Genomic DNA, 26,347 nt, shown 5'->3' on the forward strand with positions numbered 1-26,347 from the left:
CCATGGTAACACCCCATGTTACTTTGAATTTGATTACTATTATCATTATTTAGACCTTGCAGTTTACCATGGAGGCATATGTGAGAAAAACAAATGTTTCTTCAAGAATTCAAGGTTTTCACAGTTGATACAAATGAAAACTTCGAGGGTGAAGTAATATTTGAATAGGCCACTTCTTCCACCACTTTTAATTAATTTGAATTGTGAAGTAGGATATTCCTGCACACAAAACAATCCCTGGATACATAGAATAAGTTACATTTTAAGGGTTGAAATAAAGGTTGCATATTGTCACTACATTACAGTAAATGTAAAAAAAAAAAAAAAAAAGTCACACAAACACAATTGTTGGAAAAGCATTAAAACATATTTCAAAGGTACCTACATCAAGACCTACAATGACTGAAGCATCCCTGGGTGGGCAGTGCCACACCTCCGAGCTCCGTTACCGCAGCAGGAGCAGCAGCAGCAGCAGCGGTGGTGTGATCATGTGACGCCTGCATTTCCGACACAACAATACAACACCGTATTGGTCTGCATTCACTCCCCCCCACGCCTGGCTCTCGGTATGGCGGACGGCGAGAGGTCCCCGTTACTATCAGATCTGGGAGATGGTGCTCTTGGCAGTGGTAACGGCGGGGTGTCTCCCGGCGCAGCGCCCTACGGTGTGCCCAACAAACCACAGAGTGAGTATCCATGGTGCTCTCTCCTCCAGCCTCAATTAGCCTAGCTCACATTAGCCACCACTGACAGGGCATTCTGGTTAGCCTTCTAGCTCAGCTGTGAACCATCCTGTCGGGACTGTGTTTGTGAAGGGCATACTGTAAGCTTCCAGAGGATGTATTTCTTCGCATCTCCTGGGGGATGAAATGTGCTGAATGCAGTCAGGACGTGAAGCAGAGACGGAAGGCAATCAGCGTTGTGCTAACTTGCTAACCTAGCAACCGTTATTTAGTAGCTTTGGTAGCTAGCTCTATGGCTCTACTTAGCACCGGCAAACCTTGCGCAAAGCTTCAGGTTTGCAGCTCAGAAATAGTATCGTTAGGATTTATTTTATTAACGTTTCCTAACCCAAATTGTTGCATGTATTTCAACTGCTGAATGATGCCCACTGTACTCGCAGGCTATATAACTGTACCGCTTAGCTAGCTAGCATCTGAGAAACACCTGATTTGATTGACATATGATAAGGCCATTACGGAGGATGGCGAGGGAAGCTGCTAGAGAGAGCTGCGACCAATGGCAGCTCACATAGGGAGGGCCTGTGTGTAAATACATAAATGGAAAAGGCACGAGATATGGCTCCTAATTGTGTTTTGCTCCCACAAACTGCTGTATAGTATGCTTGCTCGAAATGTAGAGTGGGTTTAGCAGGTAGTTAGTACTGTATGTCGCTTCTGATTATTAATGATTAAACTGTCCCAGTTACTCACTCATTCTTTGTAAGATTTCTCTCAGTCCCTTGCTAATACTTAGATGCTTATTTGTTGAAACTAACCCTGCTCAGCATTCCAGGAGTGTTTTTCTTCTAAAGCTCCTTTCAGCTCACCTCGAGACCAAATCGTATTATCTTGTTAATCGTAACATAAGAGGTTACTTGTCATGGGAATGTAGGCATTTTTTTCCTCCAGTCCATTGCGTAAATCTTGTGAATGTGCTCCCTCATTTTATTCACCATTCTTTCTCCTTCCTTGTCACCCTCCCTGTTAAGGCTTCCCTCCGTTCCCCAGCCCTACTCAGCCCTCGGTGCTCCTCGGGGAGGACCCTCCGCCCTACTCCCCTCTCACGTCCCCAGAGAGTGGCAGTGCACCTGTCATCAGCTGCAGGGTGTGTCAGAGCCTGATCTCTGTGGAGGGAAAGATCCACCAGCATGTGGTGAAGTGCGGGGTTTGCAATGAAGCTACGGTAGGTTTGAAGTGTATCTGCACAGCCATATGTCGCACACGCAAGCTATTTATATACTGTATGCAGTTCCAACACACACATGCACAAATAGCCTACTTAAAGGGACTATTTGTAACTTTCAGTTTTTTGATTCCAGCGGCCCCTTTGGACAAAGGCGGCAGTGTTTTTACCACATCTGCTGTCCTAAAGGTCTTTTCTTTACAGTGCTGTATTGCCCACTGAATATTACTGAGTTAGTGTTACCGGGAGGTCATAGAGTTGCGATGAATGTTTAGCTCAGACAGAAAATCATTAATTTGCAATAAGATAATTCGCTACAGATGCATGGTTGCATTTCAAGTGTTGCATACGGTTACATAGCCTGTATGTATCGTGAGCTAAACCGGGTATCGCTGTCACTGTGTTACGAGCCAAAGCAATAGGAGTTTGTTGAAGCAACCAACGTAATAATAACTTAGATTTATATAGGGCATTTCTTGAAATCCACGACACATTACACAAGTACAGGGGGACAAGGGAAAAGAAAATAGTAGGCCAACATAAACACAGAGTAAAACGAATAATACCTTTACCTTACCTTTACCACATTATGCAATCTAAAGTTATTTTATGAATTAAATAAACCTATTAAATACCTGAAGGCAATTTGGGGTGGGTTTTGAATAATTTACACTCCCATAATTTAGGGCTGCACGATAATGGCCAAAATGATAATCACGATTATTTTGATCAATATTGAGATCACGATAAAATCCTGACAGCTAAACGGTGTAGTGTGACAGGATTCCAACACCAGGACGTCAAACAGTCTGCTGCTAAAGCTATGAGCTAAAAGACACAAACTAGCACTGGTCACTATCAAAACTTTGATAAGGAGCGTTCTATGAACGGAATGACGCATTTTAAATATCGCTCAATCACGCAAATTTGATCGTGGGAAGCCAAAATCGTGATCGTGATAAAAATTTGATTAATTGTGCAGCCCTACCGTAATTGTCTCCCATCTGTTGAAAGCCCAACAGAGTGTGACTCGTGATTTAAACCTTCGTCTTTCCTGTTCCCTTTTAGCTTTTTGTTGTTGTTGTTGTTGTTCTTTTCATTTCCTTCTTTTCTGTAATGGCCCGTATCAGCCATAACTACATCAGATAACTTCTAAAATGAAAATACAATAAGGCCTATCTCCTGCTACTTTTTTACCTGACTACATAGGCTTTTCCGGTGTTACAAAGGAATCTGTGACCCATCAGAATGTGTGCTCTGTAGCGCCCTCCGACTTCGGTAAATCATTTTGTGAAATCTGACCCGGCCAAAAGCATTAATAAAAACTATATAAAAATAGCGTTCTTTTCACTGTTAATCTCGTTTGCTGTTAAAGGTCATTTATGACCATCAGATGGAACATTACAGAGTTTTAGAAACATTAAAAAGTTACATATACTAACTTTAACCAGTATCTTCTATTAAAGGGTTGTTTCACACAAATTACAAAAACATATTTCCCTTATAAACCTCTGGTGGTGTCTACCCACACAGGAATTATGGTGTTATTTAACCTAGCCTTTAAGATATGTCTCTACGATATCTGCATTATCTCAGTACAGTGGAGAAGAATGACATTTTGTTTTTGTTGCTCAAATCAATGAAAATTAATCTGTTTCCAGAATCAATATCCTCATTACTCTGGATAATACACAGGGCTCACAGTGAGGTCACTAATAGTCCCTATAGTCCCTATTTAAAAAATATTTGGTAGTGAATCAACCATTTAAATGTGTATAGCTTTTTAACTTTTTTTTATTTTTAAATTTATTTATTTTTTTATCATGAATTATAAATTAGATTATAGAAATGGGCAGTCTTTATACGTTTCTATTCAACAATGACCACCAAATTAGCAACAACATGACATGAAACGGAAAGTTGTTTTTCCAGGTGATCCAAGGACTCGTTCACTCCAGACTGGTATAATTAGGTTGATAAGAAACCTGGAGCGTTTACGTATGTAATCTGGCTGGTTTGGTCAGGTGAGGGCGATGCTATTTGAACTTGTATGTGCACGTCGTCAGTCTAAAATGAATAAACAGTGCCAGAATTATTGACCAAGACCAAGTGAAATGCTGATGGAAAGGGGACACACATTGATCCAAAACAGGGTTTCCCCTAGAAAAGTTGTTAGGCCCGGTTGCAAGTGTCTTTTTGCGACGAGGGCCCGGCTCGGACCAGACACAGACTTATTGCAGCATTAATAGAGAGCCCAATAGTTTCTGTGATAACAGAATCATGGACAGAATCGCGAAATTGAGAATTTAAAAAAACTAAACACAGATTCCATAGGGCCCTACATTAAGTCAGTGCTAAAAGCTAACTGGAGATTTGAAAATACGCTTTGTTTCTCCCACTATGACTCTAGAGTCGCTGCTCGCTCCGAAGCTAATCACTAGGCTCGTTCGAGATGAGCCAGATCTGCGCAGAATCGATCACCAGCGATCGGCGCCCAATGCATGCCGGTTAGATTTGTGTCCGACTTGATCCCGACTTGCTCTGACGTCATGCACACGTGGGCAACGATAATCTCACGAGACCAAGGCGGCCGCAGTTCTGAGACGCAGGTAGCGCAGTTGCTTTTCACCAACTGCAAGAGCCAGGCGGACGCAGGTGGACCCAGGGCATGCTGGGAAACGCCGGCCTCTCAGCTGATCGAACAGCTGATTGGTTCAGAATCGACTCAACATGATGACGTGATGACCACTTGTTGCACGGACAAGTGGATCTGCACCGTAACGGTGCAGATCCACCTGGCCGTGCGACGCTTCTGTCGTGTCGCGCCCCGCTCTATTCCTATGGGTGACGTCAAGCGACTTCGACGCGCACGCAAAGCATTCCGGGAAGGCGGCGCTACATTTGAGAAAATGTAGCGTGTCAAGAAGCTCGCCGATGCCCATCTTTATGCAAATGAATCCGTTGAACGCGAGGCGACTATCCAATAGAAGTAGAGCACAGAGGACACGGGGAGAACATCACTTCTCCCTGACACAACATTCCCCGCTGGACCCGCCCATAGCTGAACCCCCATCAACGGAGGCATCGCGACCGATCGCGACACCACGCGACAGTCGTGTCGCAAAAGTGGATCTGTACAAGTGCAGTGTTGACGGTGTCGGCACGCAACTTCACGAGGGGGAGGGGCTGGAGGCAGCTCCTCTCTGTGCACTGTAAAAAAATGTGTGTGTGTGTGTATATATATATATATATATATATATATATATATATATATATATATATATATATATATATATATAAATAGCCTCGTAAAGTATTCGCCCCTTGAACTTTTCGACCTTTTCGCCACATTTCAGGCCTCAAACATAAAGATATAAAACTGTAATTTTTTGTGAAGAATCAACAACAAGTGGGACACAATCATGAAGTGGAACGAAATTTATTGGATATTTCAAACCTTTTAAACAAATAAAAACTGAAATATTGGGCGGCAAAATTATTCAGCCCCCTTAAGTTAATACTTTGTAGCGCCACCTTTTGCTGCGATACAGCTGTAAGTCGCTTGGGGTATGTCTCTATCCGTTTTGCACATCGAGAGACTGACATTTTTGCCCATTCCTCCTTGCAAAACAGCTCGAGCTCAGTGAGGTTGGATGGAGAGCGTTGGTAACAGCATTTTTCAGTTCTTTCCACAGATTCTCGATTGGATTCAGGTCTGGACTTTGACTTGGCCATTCTAACACCTGGATATGTTTATTTGTGAACCATTCCATTGTAGATTTTGCTTTATGTTTTGGATCATTGTCTTGTTGGAAGACAAATCGCGTCCCAGTCTCAGGTCTTTTGCAGACTCCATCAGGTTTTCTTCCAGAATGGTCCTGTATTTGGCTCCATCCATCTTCCCATCAATTTTAACCATCTTCCCTGTCCCTGCTGAAGAAAAGCAGGCCCAAACCATGATGCTGCCACCACCATGTTTGACAGTGGGGATGGTGTGTTAAGGGTGATGAGCTGTGTTGCTTTTCGGCCAAACATAACGTTTTGCATTGTTGCCAAAAGTTCGATTTTGGTTTCATCTGACCACAGCACCTTCTTCCACATGTTTGGTGTGTCTCCCAGGTGGCTTTTGGCAAACTTGGAACGACACTTTTATGGATATCTTTAAGAAATGGCTTTCTTCTTGCCACTCTTCCATAAAGGCCAGATTTGTGCAGTATACGACTGATTGTTGTCCTATGGACAGAGTCTCCCACCTCAGCTGTAGATCTCTGCAGTTCATCCAGAGTGATCATGGGCCTCTTGGCTGCATCTCTGATCAGTCTTCTCATTGTATGAGCTGAAAGTTTAGAGGGACGGCCGGGTCTTCGTAGATTTGTAGTGGTCTGATACTCCTTCCATTTCAATATTATCGCTTGCACAGTGCTCCTTGGGATGTTTAAAGCTTGGGAAATCTTTTTGTATCCAAATCCGGCTTTAAACTTCTCCACAACAGTATCTCGGACCTGCCTGGTGTGTTCCTTGTTCTTCATGATGCTCTCTGCGCTTTACACGGACCTCTGAGACTATCACAGAGCAGGTGCATTTATACGGAGACTTGATTACACACAGCTGGATTCTATTTATCATCATTAGTCATTTAGGTCAACATTGGATCATTCAGAGATCCTCACTGAACTTCTGGAGAGAGTTTGCTGCACTGAAAGTAAAGGGGCTGAATAATTTTGCACGCCCACTTTTTCAGTTTTTTATTTGTTAAAAAAGTTTGAAATAGCCAATGAATTTCGTTCCACTTCATAATTGGGACCCACTTGTTGTTGATTCTTCACAAAAAATTACAGTTTTATATCTTTATGTTTGAGGCCTGAAATGTGGCAAAAGGTCGAAACGTTCAAGGGGGCCGAATACTTTCGCAAGGCACTGTATATCGATAGACACTCAGAAATTTTGTGTTAGTTGAAAGAAAATGCACTTCAAAATGGAACCGTCCTTTTTAGCGTTGCCTTTTAAATTCAATTCAATGTTCAATTTGTTCAATAAAAGGTTGTTTTTAATTCAACCAGCAGTTTGTTGTATTATAGCAGAATACTGAAAGCAGCAGAACTGAGAACACTTTAAGATCTGTTTGTTTATCGCAAGTAATATCGTTATCGCGATATTCAGCGTTATCGCATATCTCATATTCTCCTCATATTGTGCAGGCCTAATGCATACCTGGTCGTTAAAAGAATACACTCATTCAGTATGTCTATGACTTAAATTGGAGGATTGGGCTTAAATCAAGTCAGGCTTCTAGAAATATTATGTAACTAATGTAGAGTCTACATACAGCAACAAAAATCTTCTAATGTACCGTACTGTAGGAGCCTGCTGTACAGGATCAAGTCTTATCATACGGAAGTCACATGTTTGAAGCCTTTGTCTATATTTCCCTCTATATTGATATTAATGTTATAGGCAGTGCTAGATAAATCTATTGCTTTGCAGAAAGCCTCTAGAAGACTTTTACCAAAAAATGGGCTTTTGATTGTAAAGAGTGAGTGCTTGACTTAATTATTTGACAAAATAATTGTATGAACAGCAACAAGCAGCTCCTGAACAGTTAGGCTGGCCACACACTGCCTGCGTGGCGTGAACGTGTCTGACTGCTGCTGCTGCTAGCCTTGTCTGTACACATGGTTTCCCATTGATTTACTGCACTCAAGCAGTAGTATACTTCATGTTAAACATGAATATATGCTGATCTGATTACAGCAAAGACAACGTCGGCGGTATTGACAGCAAAATAGGCTACAGAATATTTCGTTCTGTATTGACAGGTGCAATATTTTAAAATCTTATTATTTTTTAATTACATTTATATCTGCATTTATGTCAAAACCTAGGGACTTTCAAACATGAACATGTCATTTATTATATGTGTTCGTTTCAAAATGACATAAACATCTTTTCCTATTCTATTTCGCCTGGAAACACTTCCAACACGCTTGCGCGTCGCATGAAAAATGGGCGTCGGTTCTATTTCTAGCATGCATGCGTTTTCGGCACAGCTCAAGCCGTGCCTGAGACGTGCGTGTCATGCTGGCAGTGTGCAAGCTTTAACCTGTTAACATGGGAGTCAAAATAAAAACGCTCACTCCACGCACCCAGTGTGAAGCCGGCCTTAAGGACATTGAAGCGCCAACAGTATCGCGATGTAGCATGAATGCCGTTCCTTGGTGCTTTACCCTGCAACTCCAAATAGAGCTGTAATCGGGCCTTAAAAGTACGGCCCGAAAACGCCCGAGCCCGACAGAGTTCGGCCCGAGCCCGACCCGTACATTTTGATTGACAGCTTTTTAAAAGCCCGAACCCGTTTACAGCCCGACTGTAAAGGCCGTCTATCAGCATCATTAGAGTGTCGGACACGCGCTTCGCACCGCGAGCGGGCTCACGCACCACTCGGCGGAAAAGGGAGAGAAAGAAAAAAGAGACTGCGCCGCACGCACAAAGCTCCTTTGTCTTTCGTAAAAAATGAGTCATTTATACATTTTTTAACATCATTTATTCATGAATAACGGAGGCTACAGGCCACTTGGAAGTTGGAACATAGAAATTAATTAAGTCCTCCAGAGACCAGCCTCCGTTTCACCTCCTCAGGATCCATTTTCACGCTAATCGAAACGCATCAGCTGACCGCTCATATAACATGCAGCCCGAAGTGCAAGCCCGAGCCCGGCCCGAGCCCGTGAAAAATAATTGAAATTAAGCCCGAACCCATCGGGTTCGGGCAAAGATCTTCAGCTCTAACTCCAAATATCTCCCAGAAAGCCTCTCTCCCCCACGTAGTGTTGGTTAATTCTCATCCATCAAGAATAATTGGCTTGTTATCTACTCCTATTGTAATCCGTTGTTCTACCGTCTTCTTATTTCTCCGTGTGTGCTCTGCCTCCCTCTGCAGCCCATTAAGAATGCCCCAGCAGGGAAGAAGTATGTCCGCTGCCCCTGCAACTGTCTGCTCATCTGCAAAGTTACTTCCCAGCGAATCGCCTGTCCTCGGCCATATTGGTGAGGTGTGTGTGTGTGTGGGGGTGTGTGTGTGGGTGTGGGTGGGGGGTGAGTGAAGCAGAGGAAACCAGGTGCATTGGGAGCAGCTGTCCCTCAATTAAGGCTCCCAGCGCAGTTTACATGCCGAGCTCAGCGAGCCGGATGAGGAAATAACAGCCTCATTAGAACAGCCTCATCATGTGTTTCACTTCTGCATATCTTCTGTATGGGTAATTTACAGTATGTATTGTGTGTTACATTGGGCCAGATTTCATTCAGGAATGGGGATTATGTTGAGGTTTAATTTTCAATCTGCACCTTGCAGCTGAAAAACATTCATTCAGCATAGCTGCTTCAATTATGCACTAAATTCCTGCAGAGTAGCTACTAACCCATAGAAATAAAATGGATTCAATTCAACAAAATCCACTTTATTTCTGTGTACTAACCAAATGCACACTAAGCGAATTCATTCATATTATAATATCAGGGAGCAAAATGAGCACACGTCTCACCAAAACAGCTTAAAGTAAACTGGAAAAGTTCCATGAGTTATAGTTAAAGGTCTCATGGCATGAGCATTTCACTTTATGAGGTTTTTTAACATTAATATGAGCAGTTGGTCAAGGCCATACCCCCACCATCCACCATGCCCCCCCCCCCTCTCTCCTCCTGAATAGCTACAGACACAGAAATGGCACATCCTAAGGAAAGCTCATTGTGGGACTGGCTCTAGTGGCTGTAATTCTGCACTAAGGCGGAATTTAAGGGAAAGAGACTTCAGATACAGTATTAGGGGACCACTAAGGTCTATATAAAAGCATCCAAAGAGCACCATGTCATGGGACCTTTTAATGTCACTTTTTTATTTTATTTTCTGTGCATAAAGAAAACATTACTGGGTTGCTGAAAGCTCCATTACAGTTACGGAAGGAAAAAGTTTCAGTTGCTTTCTGTCAGGGAATAACCTGAACAAAAAGCCGTTAAACATTTTCTACAGGTCAAATAGATGCCAGTGTGTTGGAATTTTTATTGTAAAAAAAAAACCGAAGGCTTATTTCAGTCTCTGTAAATGAACGGCTCTGGCAGCACTTCTGAACACCGTGCTGCTGCAGCTTAGTGTAATTGGTTAGTTAGATAAGATGCCTTTTTTAATGCCTGAGGCGTAAAATGTGCAAGAGCCACATTTTTAGCCATGCTGCTATATAAATATGTATAATTTTAAACTGTCCATCACAAAATAAAGATCTGAAACACATAATCCATCTGTCAGCCTCAGTGCAGATCATAAAGTAAGGCAGAAGGCTAATTAGAGTGTGCAGGTTTAAATATTTTGTCATGAATGCACAAGGAAAAACGTCCAACCAAATTGACATGACTTTTTGAGACTTACTCATTAACCAGTATTTTGCTTTCACATTATTGCACATTATTGCTCCTCAGTTACAAAGGAGAAAACCAGTTCCCGAAACGAGTCTCAGTTTGAACTTTCTTTGAACTGGAAATTTTGTTTCACAGACATGGTTAAAATTAGAAGAGATGACATTTGTAACATTTGTCAGAAAAACAAATTTGGGATTCTCAATGTTTTATGATGAAATTGTTCACATTCCTGGTTTTATTACAGTTGACCAGAAGTAACCAGTTTTATCTTAAGTGATGCATAAAGGTTGTATATATTCCTAAGAGGCCACTTTTCCTGCATTAATTGCTCTGGAGAGTTTACCTCCACGGTTACTGTTTTGCATTCAAACCAGTTATGCTGACTAAAGCAGGCACGTCTCTGTGCTGCTGTGTGATCCGTGATTCTGAGTGACTATAGTTGTCTGAGGAAGTTGGTTGGTTGTAGAAAAGCAGTGTTAGTGCTAATGAGAGGATTTGCCGCTGATGGATCCCAAAAAAGTCAAACTGTCGCCAGCCTTTTCCACACCGTCAGTGAGACGCCTGCTCAGGCAGGGATTATAATATCTGCAATATCTTGAGTAATTTGTGGCATGAATGTTGACTTTGTGTTTCTGTCCCTTTTCCAGTAAGAGGATAATTAATCTGGGTCCAGTTCATCCTGGTCCAGCCAGTCCTGACCCCCAGCCATCCGGGGCCCGAGTCTCCTGTGGACACTGCAGCAACACCTTCCTGGTAAGCACTCTCTCTGTTTTAAAAAAACAAACATACAACATAAACTTAAATGCCATTTTGTTTTTTAAGAAATACCCACAGGAGTTTTTTATTTTTACACAAATTTGCTTTTATGCTGAGAGTTAGAAGAGAAGATTCATTCCGCTCACATGCCCGTCTGTCTGCAGCTGGCTAGCTTAGCATAGCACCTTTAAAGCTCACTAGTTAACACATTATATCTTGTTTGTTTAATCCATACAAAAACTGCAGTGTAAAAACAACACAGGGTTTTGTTCCAGACTATTTCATAGCCAGGGGGCAGTGGCTTCCTGAATACTCTGCTTTTCTGTATTTTAGCAGTACATCTTGAAAACGGCAAAGTACTATCATTTTCTGAGCATAGGTTAGTAACAATTGCATCTGTAGCGTAGGATTTATTTAAAAAACCATTAATTGATTATTATTATCAGCCTCGATGACAATTGTCAAGCACTGTTTATTAAGTCTCTGGCACAGGTCCCCAACTCTTCGATCTCTTTTGAATGACATGTATCTGAAAAAGAGATGGGAAGTAACATACAAATACTTCGTTACTGTACTCAAGTAGATTTTTCAGATATTTTTACTTTACTATTTATTTTTGTGGCGACTTTTTACTTTTACTCCTTACATTTTAACAAGAATATTGGTACTTTCTACTCCTTACATTTTAGAAAATTGGCTCGTTTAGTTTTGTGCAAAAGGTCGTCTATCAGGAGTGATTGTGAGTGCATGTTGGAAAATAGCGCGGACACGCGCCTTACACTGCGAGCGGGTGCGCGCGCCACACAGAAAAAAGTGAGACAAGAGGATAAATCAATTGAGATCGTGTGTGTGCGTCCTTGAGAACTGTAAATCGTAAAACTTACAGTGCCTTGCGAAAGTATTCGGCCCCCTTGAACGTTTCGACCTTTTGCCACATTTCAGGCCTCAAACATAAAGATATAAAACTGTAATTTTTTGTGAAGAATCAACAACAAGTGGGTCCCAATTATGAAGTGGAACGAAATTCATTGGCTATTTCAAACTTTTTTAACAAATAAAAAACTGAAAAAGTAGCGTGCAGCAAAATTATTCAGCCCCTTTACTTTCAGTGCAGCAAACTCTCTCCAGAAGTTCAGTGAGGATCTCTGAATGATCCAATGTTGACCTAAATGACTAATGATGATAAATAGAATCCAGCTGTGTGTAATCAAGTCTCCGTATAAATGCACCTTCTCTGTGATAGTCTCAGAGGTCCGTTTAAAGCGCAGAGAGCATCATGAAGAACAAGGAACACACCAGGCAGGTCCGAGATACTGTTGTGGAGAAGTTTAAAGCCGGATTTGGATACAAAAAGATTTCCCAAGCTTTAAACATCCCAAGGAGCACTGTGCAAGCGATAATATTGAAATGGAAGGAGTATCAGACCAATACAAATCTACGAAGACCCGTCGCCTCTAAACTTTCAGCTCATACAATGAGAAGACTGATCAGAGATGCAGCCAAGAGGCCCATGATCACTCTGGATGAACTGCAGAGATCTACAGCTGAGGTGGGAGACTCTGTCCATAGGACAACAATCAGTCGTATACTGCACAAATCTGGCCTTTATGGAAGAGTGGCAAGAAGAAAGCCATTTCTTAAAGATATCCATAAAAAGTGTCGTTTAAAAGTTTGCCAAAAGCCACCTGGGAGACACACCAAACATGTGGAAGAAGGTGCTGTGGTCAGATGAAACCAAAATCGAACTTTTTGGCAACAATGCAAAACGTTATGTTTGGCGAAAAGCAACACAGCTCATCACCCTGAACACACCATCCCCACTGTCAAACATGGTGGTGGCAGCATCATGGTTTGGGCCTGCTTTTCTTCAGCAGGGACAGGGAAGATGGTTAAAATTGATGGGAAGATGGATAGAGCCAAATACAGGACCATTCTGGAAGAAAACCTGATGGAGTCTGCAAAAGACCTGAGACTGGGACGGAGATTTGTCTTCCAACAAGACAATGATCCAAAACATAAAGCAAAATCTACAATGGAATGGTTCACAAATAAACATATCCAGGTGTTAGAATGGCCAAGTCAAAGTCCAGACCTGAATCCAATCGAGAATCTGTGGAAAGAACTGAAAACTGCTGTTCACAAACGCTCTCCATCCAACCTCACTGAGCTCGAGCTGTTTTGCAAGGAGGAATGGGCAAAAATGTCAGTCTCGATGTGCAAAACTGATAGAGACATACCCCGCGTTAATTTAGCGCTTACCGCACAGCAAAAGGTGTGCTTACAAAGTATTAACTTAAGGGGGCTGAATAATTTTGCACGCCCAATATTTCAGTTTTTTATTTGTTTAAAAGGTTTGAAATATCCAATAAATTTCGTTCCACTTCATGATTGTGTCCCACTTGTTCTTGATTCTTCACAAAAAATTACAGTTTTATATCTTTATGTTTGAGGCCTGAAATGTGGCAAAAGGTCGAAAAGTTCAAGGGGGCCGAATACTTTCGCAAGGCACTGTATGTTGTCAGTTAATTTAAGCCTGTTGTTGTGTTGGTCTATATTTCTTGCAAACTTAAAGTAAGTTAGCTAGTGATTTTGTTGTTTGTGTTCTTCACCTGTTAGCTAGGTTGCACATTGCTTGATCTTATTAAAGCATCAAAAGAGAGAAGTTGTCTCCACCCGTGTTTTAACAGACACACCTGGGACAAAGTTGGAAACCAGAATCAGCTTTAAATACAGTCCTAATCTAGTCCTAACTAACAAGTTTCAAATAATTTCACTGGAGTTACCGTTATTATTTTTCGCGTCATCAATACCGATTGGATATCAATCTAATTGGATGGGAATATACTGTACGTTGCACTTGATGCAGCGACTCGACAGATTCAGTGGCATTCATTTGCGGCAAATCATTGTGGCTTGATGGTGGTAATGTTAGCACTATTAGTATGGATGTTTGTTTGTTGTCTATTGTTGTTTATGTTATTTGTTTAGTAATTCATATTGAATCCTTTATTTTCCTTCCAGAAGCCATATTTGAGCACACACACACAAACATACATGTAGATTCCTTTAAATGTTAAGGGGAAGATTAAAAAAGAGAAACTGGATCTGTGAATTCTGTCTTACTACTCAGTCAGAATCTTATTAACCTGGAGTCCCAGTCTCTGTCACAATGTTTTAGGCCTATTGGCAGACATCCATTTGAAATGTAGGCAATGGCATAAAAAGAGTTTACTGAAGTTTCTCAGGTACCACTCTAGTTATATTTGTGTGGTCCAGGCAGCTTTTCATAAAAAATGGTATTCATTCGCAAGGCTACTTTTACTTTTATACTTTAAATAAATTTCCAAGCCTGTACTTTGTTAATTTTACTTGACTAAAGAAGTTAAATCAGTACTTCTACTTTTACCAGAGTATTTTTTTAACAAAAATATATGTACTTCTACTTGAGTACGGGAAGTGAGTACTTTTGCCATCTCTGCTCTGAAAGAGACACAACCGATAAAATCACATTCTCTATAGGGAGCCAATATCCACTAGAAGTGTTTATGAAGAGGTGATGCATTACTATGCACAATAGTTGAATAATAAAACTGCTTTTGTATTTTCTTTTTTTGGCTTTTCTTGTGGAGCATTTATCATTTGTAGCTGAAGTATCTTGACAGTTAAAGTAGGCCTGCAAAGTTTCTGTTTTGAAACGTACTGTAGCACAGCCAGAGCAGTTAATTATCAAGAAGCCAAAACATCTTCGCACCAGGCCAAGTAAATGTTAAGTTATTGGTGTAGATAATAACCCCATCAAGTCTGTGCTGATGTATGCAGGCCATTTTGTGCTAAAAGGGGAAGTAGAATTTGAACTCACTGGTCTTTAACAATGCATGGGACAGGTAAAGATGGTTTGGATATACGGTGAAAGAGAGGAGGGCGGCCAAGTCAGATAAAGAGAAGAATAAGAGTTAGACGTTAGATGGATGATTCAGGGTGTTTAGCATTCAGTCGGATCTTTCCAACCTGCTTAAAGACATGAAAATACAAATCTTTGCCCTGGGTGGCGGTGCAGTGATCCTTTTGTCGCAGATCTAGTGATAATGTTCTCTGTGCTTCCAATACAGAGTGTTTTTTTTCTTCTTCTTCTTCTTCTTCTTCTTCTTCTTCAGAACAAGACGAATGCACAGTGTATTCTGCTCTGCAGGGTTTATGAATGTATCACACCCCAACGTTATTAGATAAATTTTTTAACTTAAGTTCTGATATTGCATCTACTTACTTTCCATTTAAAGTACTAGCCCCATCAGTGCATTTGTATTGATTTGAAATTAGTATTGGTAGAAATGTATCAACAGTAGATCATTTAAGTCATTTATCAAGCAGGTATGCCAAACATGCCATTTTCAGCTTGTGTGTGAGGTTTGTTGCTTTTTTCAATTTTCTATCATTGTAAATTGAATCTTTGTGTTTTGGATTGTTGACCAGAAGATGAAAAAATGACATCACCTTCAACTCAGGGAATGTGTGATGGGTATTTTATTTCTTCTTGTTCCTGGCATTTGACAAACGTCATAGACAATTAATTTGTCCCTTTTTAATGCAGTATCCATGTTTGATCTCTACACCCATTCTGTTCTATACAGAATGGGTTGGTTTTTGGCTGAAGCTGAAGGTGACATGTCTTTCTCTTTGTGATTTCAGTGGACAGAGTTCACAGACCGGACGCTGGCCAGGTGCCCACACTGCAGGAAAGTGTAAGTAGCCGTAAGCATCCATCCATCACGTCCCTTCCTTCTCACTGTACTTTTACACTGTAGATTTACATCCTTTGGCATTTAGCGGAAGCTTTTTACTAAGTTAAACCTACACAAGAGGGAGCAGGTAGTGGCTTCAGAGTCTGCAACACATTTTCCTAGTGGTGGAAGAAGTATTCAGATCCTTTACTTATGTAAAAGTACCACACTGTAAAAATACTCTGTTACAAGTAAAAGTCCAGCAATGAAAATGTTACTTAAAGAGTTATGATGGAGTTCGAAAATTAACTTTGTTCTTGCAACCATGACCTCGAGCCAAACACCATCCCAGAAACTTTTACCTGGTCTACATTTGGGAGTAGCTAGAGTAGTAGTTATCAGCTGAATAGATTAAGTTGCGCGGACCCATCGCTAGAGTCTGTGAATATTCCCACTAATAATGCCCAAATGATACCAAGCGTCTACAGTAGTACAAATAGGTTATGCACTCAACGATGCTGGATTGTAAAGTTTGTAGTACACCAGAAGTTTATGTAAATAACACTTGCCTGCTGGCTTCTGCTCTCTGTCATACATTGTTGCAGTAGCAGGGGTCAGGCCTTACAAATTACAACAACCAAAAGAGATGCAATAAAAATATTTATTAATTTAACTTTTTTTAAAGTAAGTGCTGTAGTATAACTAGCAGGAGACACGTAATAATTGAGGTAAGTTTGGAGACATTACCTTATTTAATCATTAAATTAATAAATATTTTTGTTGTAACTCTTTTCGGTGTAGTAATTTGTAGACGGCCCTAAGCACTCGTCTAACTGCAGGTAGCAGCAGCAGCAACAGAGAGCAGAAGCCAGCAGGCAAGTGTTCATAAACTTCTGGTGTACTTACAAACTTTACAATCCATCGTTTTATGAGAGCATAACCTATTTGTACTACTTGTAGACGTTTGGTATAATTTCAGGCATTATTAGTGGGGTAACTTACAAGATACAAACGTGGGTCCATTAGCCCCTGCGCTAAGCTATTCAGCTGATAACGCTAGTCTAGCTAACTCTCCCAATGTTAGGCCCAGGTGAAAAAAGCTTCTGGGGGGGTGTTTGGCTCGAGGTCATGGTGCAAAGGACCCTAGGGTGAATTACTCCGAACCATCACTTTAAGTAAAAGTATGTAAGTATCATCAGGAAAATGTACTTAAAGTATTAAAAGTAAATTGTACTCCTACAGAAACATCCTTACATTTTAGAAACTGGAAATGATCCAAACAGTTGTGTTTAACGGTCTAATCATTTCAGCTGGACTTACTGTACTGTATATTGTTGGGTAGTTTAATTTATAATAAAGCATCAGATTTTATAAACTACATGTGTTTTGTGTGTGAAAAGCTTAATTTGTAAAGTAACTAGTAACTAAAGCTGTCAGATGAATGTAGTGCAGTAAAAAGTACAATATGTCTCTCTGAAATGTTGCAGAGTAGAAGTACAAAGTGTCATGAAAAGAAAAGACTCAAGTAAAGTACAAGTATCTTAAATGTGTACTTAAGTACAATACTTGAGTAAATGTACTTAGTTACATTCCACCACTGCATATTCCTCACTGGCCTCAGAGTGTCTCATGACATCATGAGGTTTGTGATCTGTTGGATTTAGCTGTATGTATGTTTTTTGTACCTCATGAGTTTCATTATAACTTACTACAAACCACATTCCTATATCTCTATCTGCATACAGTAAGCTTCTTAACATGGTGAGCAAAGTTCATTGGACTTTGGGGACGGGAATTAGCAGGCATGTGATGTATTATCAATGCTTGAGATGCTAAAATGTATTGCAAATATGGCAAATCTGTGATATTGCAGTTTGATATTGCAGTTGTTTTTAAAAATTTTGGTTACACCTAGAATTATGAACAGAACCATGTAAAAGGTGAAAGTTTAACGTTTTTGGCTGTACATTTACGAATAATCAGAACAGAGTTTAGAGACTTGTTTCTGGAATCTGTCAAGCGCACAAAGGTTTGTCCTGGAACCTGGACAGGTATCACCATCATCATACTTTGTGTTATTTCAGCCCTGCACTTCCAGCAAAGAGTTTACCTGCTTTGGCAGCAGTGATAAAAAGGTTCTACATTCCCATTGATCCTGGAGTAGTGTTCTTGATTCAATGTCAAATTTTAACCCCCATCCTTATTTATTAAAAAGGACTAGCTGCTTCAGTTTCAGCATTCTGGTAGTGTTGGTGCTGACTCATTGTATCTTACTGGGACACTTGAAAAGAATTCAATTTAATTCATAGTGTCAAATCATAACTTATTATTTAATTAACTTAATTATCTCAAGACACTTTTTTTTAGATAGAGTGGGTCTAGACCACACTATAATTTACAGATACCCAGAAATTCCCCACAAGAGCAAGCATTTGGTGAGACGGCAGTGAGGAAAAACTTCCCTTTTAACGGGCAGAAAACCTCAGCCAGAACCTGGCTCTTGGTGGGCGATCATCGGCTGCTGCCGGTTGGGAGAGAGAGACACCGATGTACAGAAATATGATTCATAATAATTATTGCAGTCAGTATGATGAACAGTAGCAATTAAAGTGACAATAAAGATAATTGAACTATGACTAGAACTAATAGTAGATAATTGAACTATGACTAGAACTAATAGTAGCAGTGCAGGGCGTCAAGCAGGACCACAGCAGCAGCTGCAAGCTCAATCCAGGTGCCACCACAATCCAAGGAAAACTGCGAGGCGAGAAAACATAAGGACTCTGGGGAATAAGCTCCCCAGAACTAAGTTAGTAACTTGCATTAAAGAGACATTAATGCACACAGATGGAAAGAGAGATGAGCTCAGTGTGGCATAGGAAGTCATACAAACTATAGCAGCATTGCTAAGAGCTGGTCCAAGGCAAACCTGGGCCAGCCCTAACTGTAAGCTTTATCAAAGAGGAACAGAGACAACAGAACAGAGCCTGTGCAAAGCCTGTGCTTTTCCTACTATGACAAGTCAAAATGCCCGCTGTGAAAACAAGGTTTATACTTCAAACACAGGGTTATATCATTGTGTTGTATGTCATTTAATATCCCGATCAAATTAATTTCACCCTCTCTCCTCTGTTGGCCTGCAGCTCCTCCATTGGTCAGAGGTATCCCCGGAGGCGGAGCTTGTGGTGTTTTCTACTCTGCTTGCTATTCAGCATCTCCACTGCCGGGCTGATGGTGAGTGGACGCCAGCACCTCTTGTTCCTAATTAATCAAAGATTAGCAATAGCTGGCGTGTTGGTGTCAACCTTTTTAGCAGGCTAGAAATGAAAAAAAAATCTTCTAATCTTTTCTAAATTTGTCCTCCTTTTTTTTTTTTTTTTTTTTTTTTTATATCGCTGGGTATTGTTCAAATATTTTCAATATCGGTACCAATACCAATACTGGGACTTCGATACCAGTTCCTGAACGATACTTTTTTCGATTCTTATTTTATAAAATCCATTTTAACAAAAAGAAATTACAATATTACACATTAACATTACGTCAAAAATCCTTTATTCGTTTTTCAGCTCCTGCTACGTGAGCCCCGTCTCTCTGTGTAACGTGTCTCCACATCGTGTAATGTTAGACAGCCAATCAGCAGCTTTATTAGATCTTGGTAGAAGCATCTTGCATGCTTATTGGCTCACTGATGTTGATTAGATTTGCTCCTTAGGTATTGAAATTGGGTATTGAATGACAAGGCCTTTTGTGATACTACAGGGGCAATTTGGTCGGTGCCTAAAAAGTATTGAATTATGTACCCAGCCCTACTCTTTTTTTATTTTTATTTTTTTTATTTTATAATGTAAAAACGTTACAATTGCAGATAAAACAAAGGTAGTAGGAGGAAGCAGTAGGATTACAATCTCTCCTTTTGTCATTGCTTGTTTAACATGGAGTGGGTGCACATCGCAGCTGCTCTCCAGACACAATGTGACAGGCCTCTATTTGTCAGTGAGATCCAGTACAAACAAAACCTAGTCCCCCTGTAAGCAGTGTTCAGGTTGTGACACCCACTGAATAGCAGAGCAGATTCTATTATTCCTGGCTAGTATTCTGTGTTCCCTTTTCTTATTTCTCAGGTATATATGCATAGAACCAAGGCTCACAATGCTTTTTTTTTTTTTTTTTAAATGGTTAAAACAAGAGTGCAATAGAGAACAGTAGAATTATCTCCCAATTATAGATCACAATCAGTAGAATAAAAGACATGGATCCATAGAGAGAAGTAGATAGTCGATACATTGTGCTTTATGAACAGTAGAGGGCGCAAGATGAGAATGAAACAGCGCCCCACAGTATAGACCCACTGAGCACAGGATGCATACTTGCCTGCCAGCACGGAGAGCAGTTAGTAATGTGCAGACAATAAATATGCTGTATTGACAACATTGCATAATGCTGGTGTAGTCGCAATAAATGCAGCACTGTGAGATCAGGCTGTGTTTAATCAAAAAGGTTGTTTACAGTTTAAATAAAGAATGGCACAAGAGCACAGGTTTTGACAGTTACATTTCTACACCGCGTCAATAAACTTTATCGGCAACAACCCATCAAGCTTTATTTCCAGACTGCATTTAAATAGAAATAAGGAAACAGTGGTTTTGCAGTACATTAAGGTATTTAAGAATTGAGGGTAGTTAAGAAGATTCATCACCATAACAGCTGTAACTTAATGGAGCATTGGTGTATCCCTGCGTCAGCCACATGAGCCAAGAGTAGAGTTGGGCCGATGTAAAAATTTTCAAGCTGTTTTAATACTAAGCCAAACACCAGACTGGTATGCCAAATTTTACCACTAGGTGTTGCACTTTACTCAGCAGCCGCTCCCGAGTGGATTGAGACTGAAGGTGCATCTCACTTCCCTTAAATTGCATCCCCAGCTCCGCCACTTGCTTCCCTTCCCTCACATCTTAGTCCGTCCCACAGAGGAAATCATGGCAGAGATGCGAGGAAACGAGGAACTGTGTTTTAGAGGGATGAGACGTCCTTTCCACTGAAGCGACACGTGAATTCGTCAGCTGTATGGGCGGAGTAAGCAAGGGCTTTCAGCCACACGGCTTCTAGGAAGGCTGCTCTCTCTATCCTCGCTCATAGCTCCTTAGAGAGCCCTCCTCCATGCTCGTTCCCCTGGGCAGGAATAATATACTGTAGATAATAAGAGCTTTGACACGGCCTTCACGAAGGAGGGCTAGAACAACTTCCGGTTCAACCGAGGAGCAAGGAGATATCAAATAAGAAAAGTGAGATGCACCTTGAGAGACCCCATGAATGCACTTCTACGCTGGTTTGCCAACCGCCATTAAACACTAAAGAAGAAGTAGCAGATTGTTTACACGTAACTAGGGCTACACGATATGAGGAAAATATGCAATAACTTTAAGTATGGCGATAACCATATTACTTGCGATAAATAGATATTAAAGTGTATTCAGTTCTGCTGCTTTCAATATTCTGCTAAAATACAACAAATTGCTTGTTGAATTTCAAATAAATGAAAGGAAATCATTTCCAAAAACTTTTTATTGAACATTGAATTGAATATAAAGCAGCACTAAAGAAAGTGATATTTCCTACTGCCTAACACCTACTGCCTAACACAAAAAAACATATCCTGAGTGTCTATCAGGATATGTCGCAGCCTTTCACGATTTGTATATTGTGCCTGTTGATATTGCAATAATGATAAAAAAATATATATATATATATTGTGCAGCCCTACACATTAGTAAGTAAGTAAAGTTTATTTCTATAGCACATTTAAAAACAGCTTGCGCTGACCAAAGTGCTGTACATAGCGCATTAGCCACAAGGTAATAAAATAAAAATAAAACACACGTACAAATCAGTGATTTAGGCTAAAAAGGACATCGAAAGACAAGCACTTAATTACAAACATAGCAGGATAAGAGCATTAAAATGCCGGGAAGGCCAATGTAAAAAGATGAGTTTTGAGCCTGGCTTTGAATATCACAATTTGAAGGGTCATTTCTGATGTCCGGTGTCAGTCGGTTCCACAGCTGAAGGCCAGCAACAGAAAAGGCTCTGTCACCTTTTTGCTTAAGCCGGGACTGTGGGTCATGAAGGAGGCCTTGGCTGGAGGATCTGACCTGGGAGCTACGTGAAGATGAATGACAGCTATGTAGCTGGGGGCCAGGGCATGAAGAGCTTTAAAAACCATCAACAGTATTTTAAATTGTATCCTAGGCTGGAGAGTAGGACAGGTGTAATGTGTTCACGCTTTTTGTGTTACCTTCTCTATGTTTTTCAGCTCACCTCTTTTGCCAGCTTTGGATCCAAAATGTTGCCATATTGGTGCAGTTTTAGGCTACATTTACATTGCTGCATTTTGGTTTTTAAGCGGAGTTTTGAGCCAAAAGTGATCTCTGTGCACACAAGTGTTTTTAGATCCAGTAGAAGAACTAATCTCCGTTAAAACTAACCCACCCAAACCGCATGGTAATGTTAGTAGCTTAATCTCAGAGACGAGACGTCATGACCCAATCAGGCGGCGAAACGTTGGTGTCCGTGTTGCCAAAGGTCTCCGTTTGCGGCCGTTGAGACTGCAAAACAACCCTGCAGATTCCAAACTAAAATCGTTTCCAAATGTCTCCGGTTCAGAGGCTCTGAAACGCCAGAGCAGCGTGAATGCGAGGTGTAAACATAGCAAAAGACACTAGTTTTTAAACCAAAACGTAGCGATGTAAATGTAGCCTTAGTTTTTCTTTGAGACTAACTCTGCCATGTCTCATCTCATCACCCCAATAAAACGCATGAACTTTCTAGTGAACAAACATGCGCCGTTCCACCTCCCACCCCGACTGAAGTTTGATTGATTTGATTTCCAGCCTTGGCGCGGCAGTAAATTACGCACGTCCTGTCAGCCACTAGTGGCTCAGTTAGTAAGTTTTTAAACAGACCTATTTTTTTATAAAATATATAATCACGTTGACAGGTTTATTACAAGTTGGATTTAGCGCTGTGACGCCGTCAGCACAGGTTGCAGATGTTTTTAATTTGCCATTATAAATAAATGCCGTTTTGCATCAAATCAAACCGGTTTAAGCTTGTTCATCACCAGAGTGGTAAAACCGGAAATCGAGAAACTACTCAAACTTAGAGATCCCATTTCGGGAATCATTAAAACCTTACACGTCGTTTACAGGAGAAGAGGGAAAACATTCATTTAAGGCAGAGGCATACATTTCTTTTAAGCATATTTGATCTTTTTTTTTTAGCCTGCATGAGCTGTTTTGATGACCTCATGGTTAGATAGGACTGCCAGTCGCGCCCTCTTTAGATAATGATAAAGAGCATCTGCCTGACAGTGTAACCAACCACACAGACACCTACCTACTATAACATACACAAAACCTTAGCTGGATTCCTAGTCCTGTGCTTAAACATGCTCGGTGGTTTATTCTAGATAACTGTAATCATCTGAGCCAGGGGTGTGTATCAGGAGATCTCTGGGTGTCAAAACTGGAAAGAATATTATTTATTACAGGAATTAAATTATATTCCTGAGAGCAGTGCAATATATATGAAAAAAATGCCTCCTAAATCAAGTTTCATCATTTTATTTTGACTCTCTCTACCCATATTAGCTTTGCTCTAGTGTTGTGACTTTGAAACAGGAATTCATGTTTCAATATTCTCAGAAACTCCCTGTGGGTTCTCTCAAAGTCACTTTAACCATCTTCATTAAATAGTTTTCTTCTGAGCAGCTGCACACTCAATACTTGATGGGAAAGCTATTTTCTCTCTTACCCCCTCAGTCACTCTGGAGTATTAAATACTTCCATGAAAAATGTGTGCATTTAAAACCCTACAATTCAGTGTCCCTGCATTAGTCTGGTGCAGGTGGATTAATCACAGACTATGGATGCATAATTAGTAGTTAGAGTAAGTGAATTTGTGTCAGATAAAAAAAAGAAATACTGTAATGCTGTCATAATGAACCACTGCTTCATCTTTGAACTGTAAAAATCACTGGATACTTGGCTGGAATTTTGTACAATTTGCGATCAACATAAATGCATAATAAATGCTTGGAACATTTTCAAGTGTAATTGTAGCTTTAGCTCTCTGGTGCATGGTTCCTTGTTGCCTGATTGGACTGGAGCTGGCTCATTATAATCACCATACTCGGAATGTGCTTAGAATTCACTTTTTTTCAAAAGGCTTATTGAGCAACATCTGATTTTCTACCACTTCCTCGGTTGTGTTGTCGTCTTCAGGCTGGAACGTGGGCGAAGGCTCAGACCTACCAGGGGATCTACGCCTCGTGGGCCACGCTGCTGCTCCTGGTTCCGCCGCCCCGGGGGGGGGGGGCCTGGGGGGGGGGGGGGAGGGGGGGCCCCCCCCCCCAAAACTAAACAAAACCCCCTCCAACCCTGCCGCTCCCTCTTCCCAACCCGCCAGGCCGGAGGAGAAGATGGCTTTAAAGAAAAACACACCCACTATAAAACAGAATATTTATTTAAACCCAACCCCAGAAAGAGAAAGTTCTCCTCCTCCTGTCCCCTCCCTTTTAGTCAAATGTGTTTCTAAAACTGGATGGCTGCGACTGCTATATATCTAACGGTAACTATGATGATACGTATAGCCTAATGTACTGTTTATCTGTTCTAATCTCGTGGCAAGGGTGGGGTTCGTTTTAACACTGTAACAATTCTAACAATTATTTCTTCTTCTCTTTCCCCCCTGCGCTGTTTATACATTTCGGCTTCAGTCTGTGGCACATCGGTTGCACTCTCGCAACTTCTAAGATGGGGGCTTAAAGCTAAGTCTAAGATGTGAATATTGCCCTTGTTTTTGTTCAGGGGGGAACGCTCCCTCTTCAATCCTAATTTGACGTTAGGTTTAGTATTATTTGAACATTTAACATTTTTTAAATTGCTAAAAACAAATGATTTTGCGAAAGCAGCGATGAAGTCAGATGAAGCTAACAAATCGATGCCAGTCGAAGACGAGTGGCTGGAGGGACATCAGTTCCCTTTTTTGTGAAGCAAAAGATCAAGTAGGTGTTGAAATGTGTCTGAAAGATTGAATTCAGCAGTACGTCAGTGTTTCTGCTGAATTATCCCCTGGGACTGACTTTGATCCAAAGCAGCTTGAAAGCCTTAAAAGGTTGTGTGGTAGAAGGATTCAACACACACACACACACAGACACACACACACACACACACACACACACACACACACACACACACACACACACACACACGTGGCTGTTCTAATGAGGCTGTTATTTCCTCATCTGGCTCACTGAGCTCGGCATGTAAACTGCGCTGGGAGCACAGCCTTAATTGAGGGACTGCTGCTCCCAATGCACCTTGTTTCCTCTGCCACACACACACACACACACACACACACACGCAAGCCACATAAATGCAAACCGGCTCACAACAAAAGGAGGGTGCTCTTTTAGAGTTGCAACGGCTCACAAACCAGTTTGTCGAAGGCACCCCAGCCTCTCTTTTCAAAGACAGACCAGAAAACCGATTTTCTCCATAACGTTGTCCTCATTCTGGTCCTCTAAAGAGTGTAACCACACATGTATCTACAGCTTTCCTTTCTGTCAACTATAGCCAACAGGTTTACTTTGTCAAACGTTCATCTTTTTATTATTTTTATTTTCCTGTCATACCTAAATGCTCACTTCAATCGCATATCTCCAATTGACATTAAAAGCCAAATGTGGCATAATCCTCCCTCCCTTTTTCAAGAGACAGGTTTACTTTTAAACTTACTTTTAAACATATCTATATGACCTCGGTTCTGCTTGGCCTTCCAAAACACACCAAAATATGAAACCTGAAGAGCTATTTGCTGTTACAAAGTCGATATTTGCCACCTTTTACCCACAAAACCCTGAAAGTATGAGATGTTTTTTGGAATAGCTTTCAGTTGTTGGTTGTATGCTTTAATGCTTGCAAACCACACTACACATTTGTCTTGGGAGAGGGCTTTTAAGGGCCTCTCTGTATGTTTTGCTCTCAAGTTGAATCTGTGAAAACAAAAACAAAACGGTGAGCCCTTAAAAATACAGTGCTTCAGGCTTTGAGAGCTCCTGATAGCAACTTTGGATGTATATCTAAATGCATCAGAGCTCAAATAACAAAGTGCAATCAGTATGTAAGCACCATGTCGCTAAACTCAGTCAGTGTATTGCAGTTGGGACCATTCATGGTGAAAATATGTCCAGCTTTTGTCATTGAAGATTGAGGCTGTGTCTGAGCTTCTTTTTGGTCGGTTCCAGATTGAGCATCCACCTTAAGGCCAGTGGAATATCTGTAAAAGAGGAAAGCTCTACCTACCACACAAAGCCTAATGCCAGTCAGAATAGGTCAGTAACCTAAACACACACTACATTCTCACTCAGTTTAATCATGACTTCTCTGTCTGTGGTTCTGAATGTGGTAACATTTCTTCTGTTATGAATTATGTATTTTTTCTGTTTTGATTGTAAATATATATGTTGTTTATGTACAATGGAAGTGACTAAGCGAATTACG

At 40.8% G+C, this 26,347-nt stretch overlaps 1 protein-coding gene across 1 annotated transcript; it reads left to right on the forward strand.

Moving 5' to 3' along the window:
• The first annotated feature begins 441 nt into the window (after window positions 1-441).
• Window positions 442-26,109, forward strand: pip4p1a (phosphatidylinositol-4,5-bisphosphate 4-phosphatase 1a). Its single transcript, XM_039814662.1, has 8 exons — window positions 442-686; window positions 1,712-1,905; window positions 8,843-8,949; window positions 10,959-11,064; window positions 15,754-15,806; window positions 18,929-19,019; window positions 24,068-24,160; window positions 26,092-26,109. The coding sequence occupies exons 1-8, from the start codon at window positions 569-571 to the stop codon at window positions 26,107-26,109; spliced, it is 780 nt and encodes a 259-aa protein (XP_039670596.1). The 5' UTR covers window positions 442-568.
• Window positions 26,110-26,347: the final 238 nt, after the last annotated feature.

The sequence above is a fragment of the Perca fluviatilis genome, chromosome 11, assembly GCF_010015445.1.
Source record: "Perca fluviatilis chromosome 11, GENO_Pfluv_1.0, whole genome shotgun sequence".
In the NCBI taxonomy this organism is placed as follows: Eukaryota; Metazoa; Chordata; class Actinopteri; order Perciformes; family Percidae; genus Perca; species Perca fluviatilis.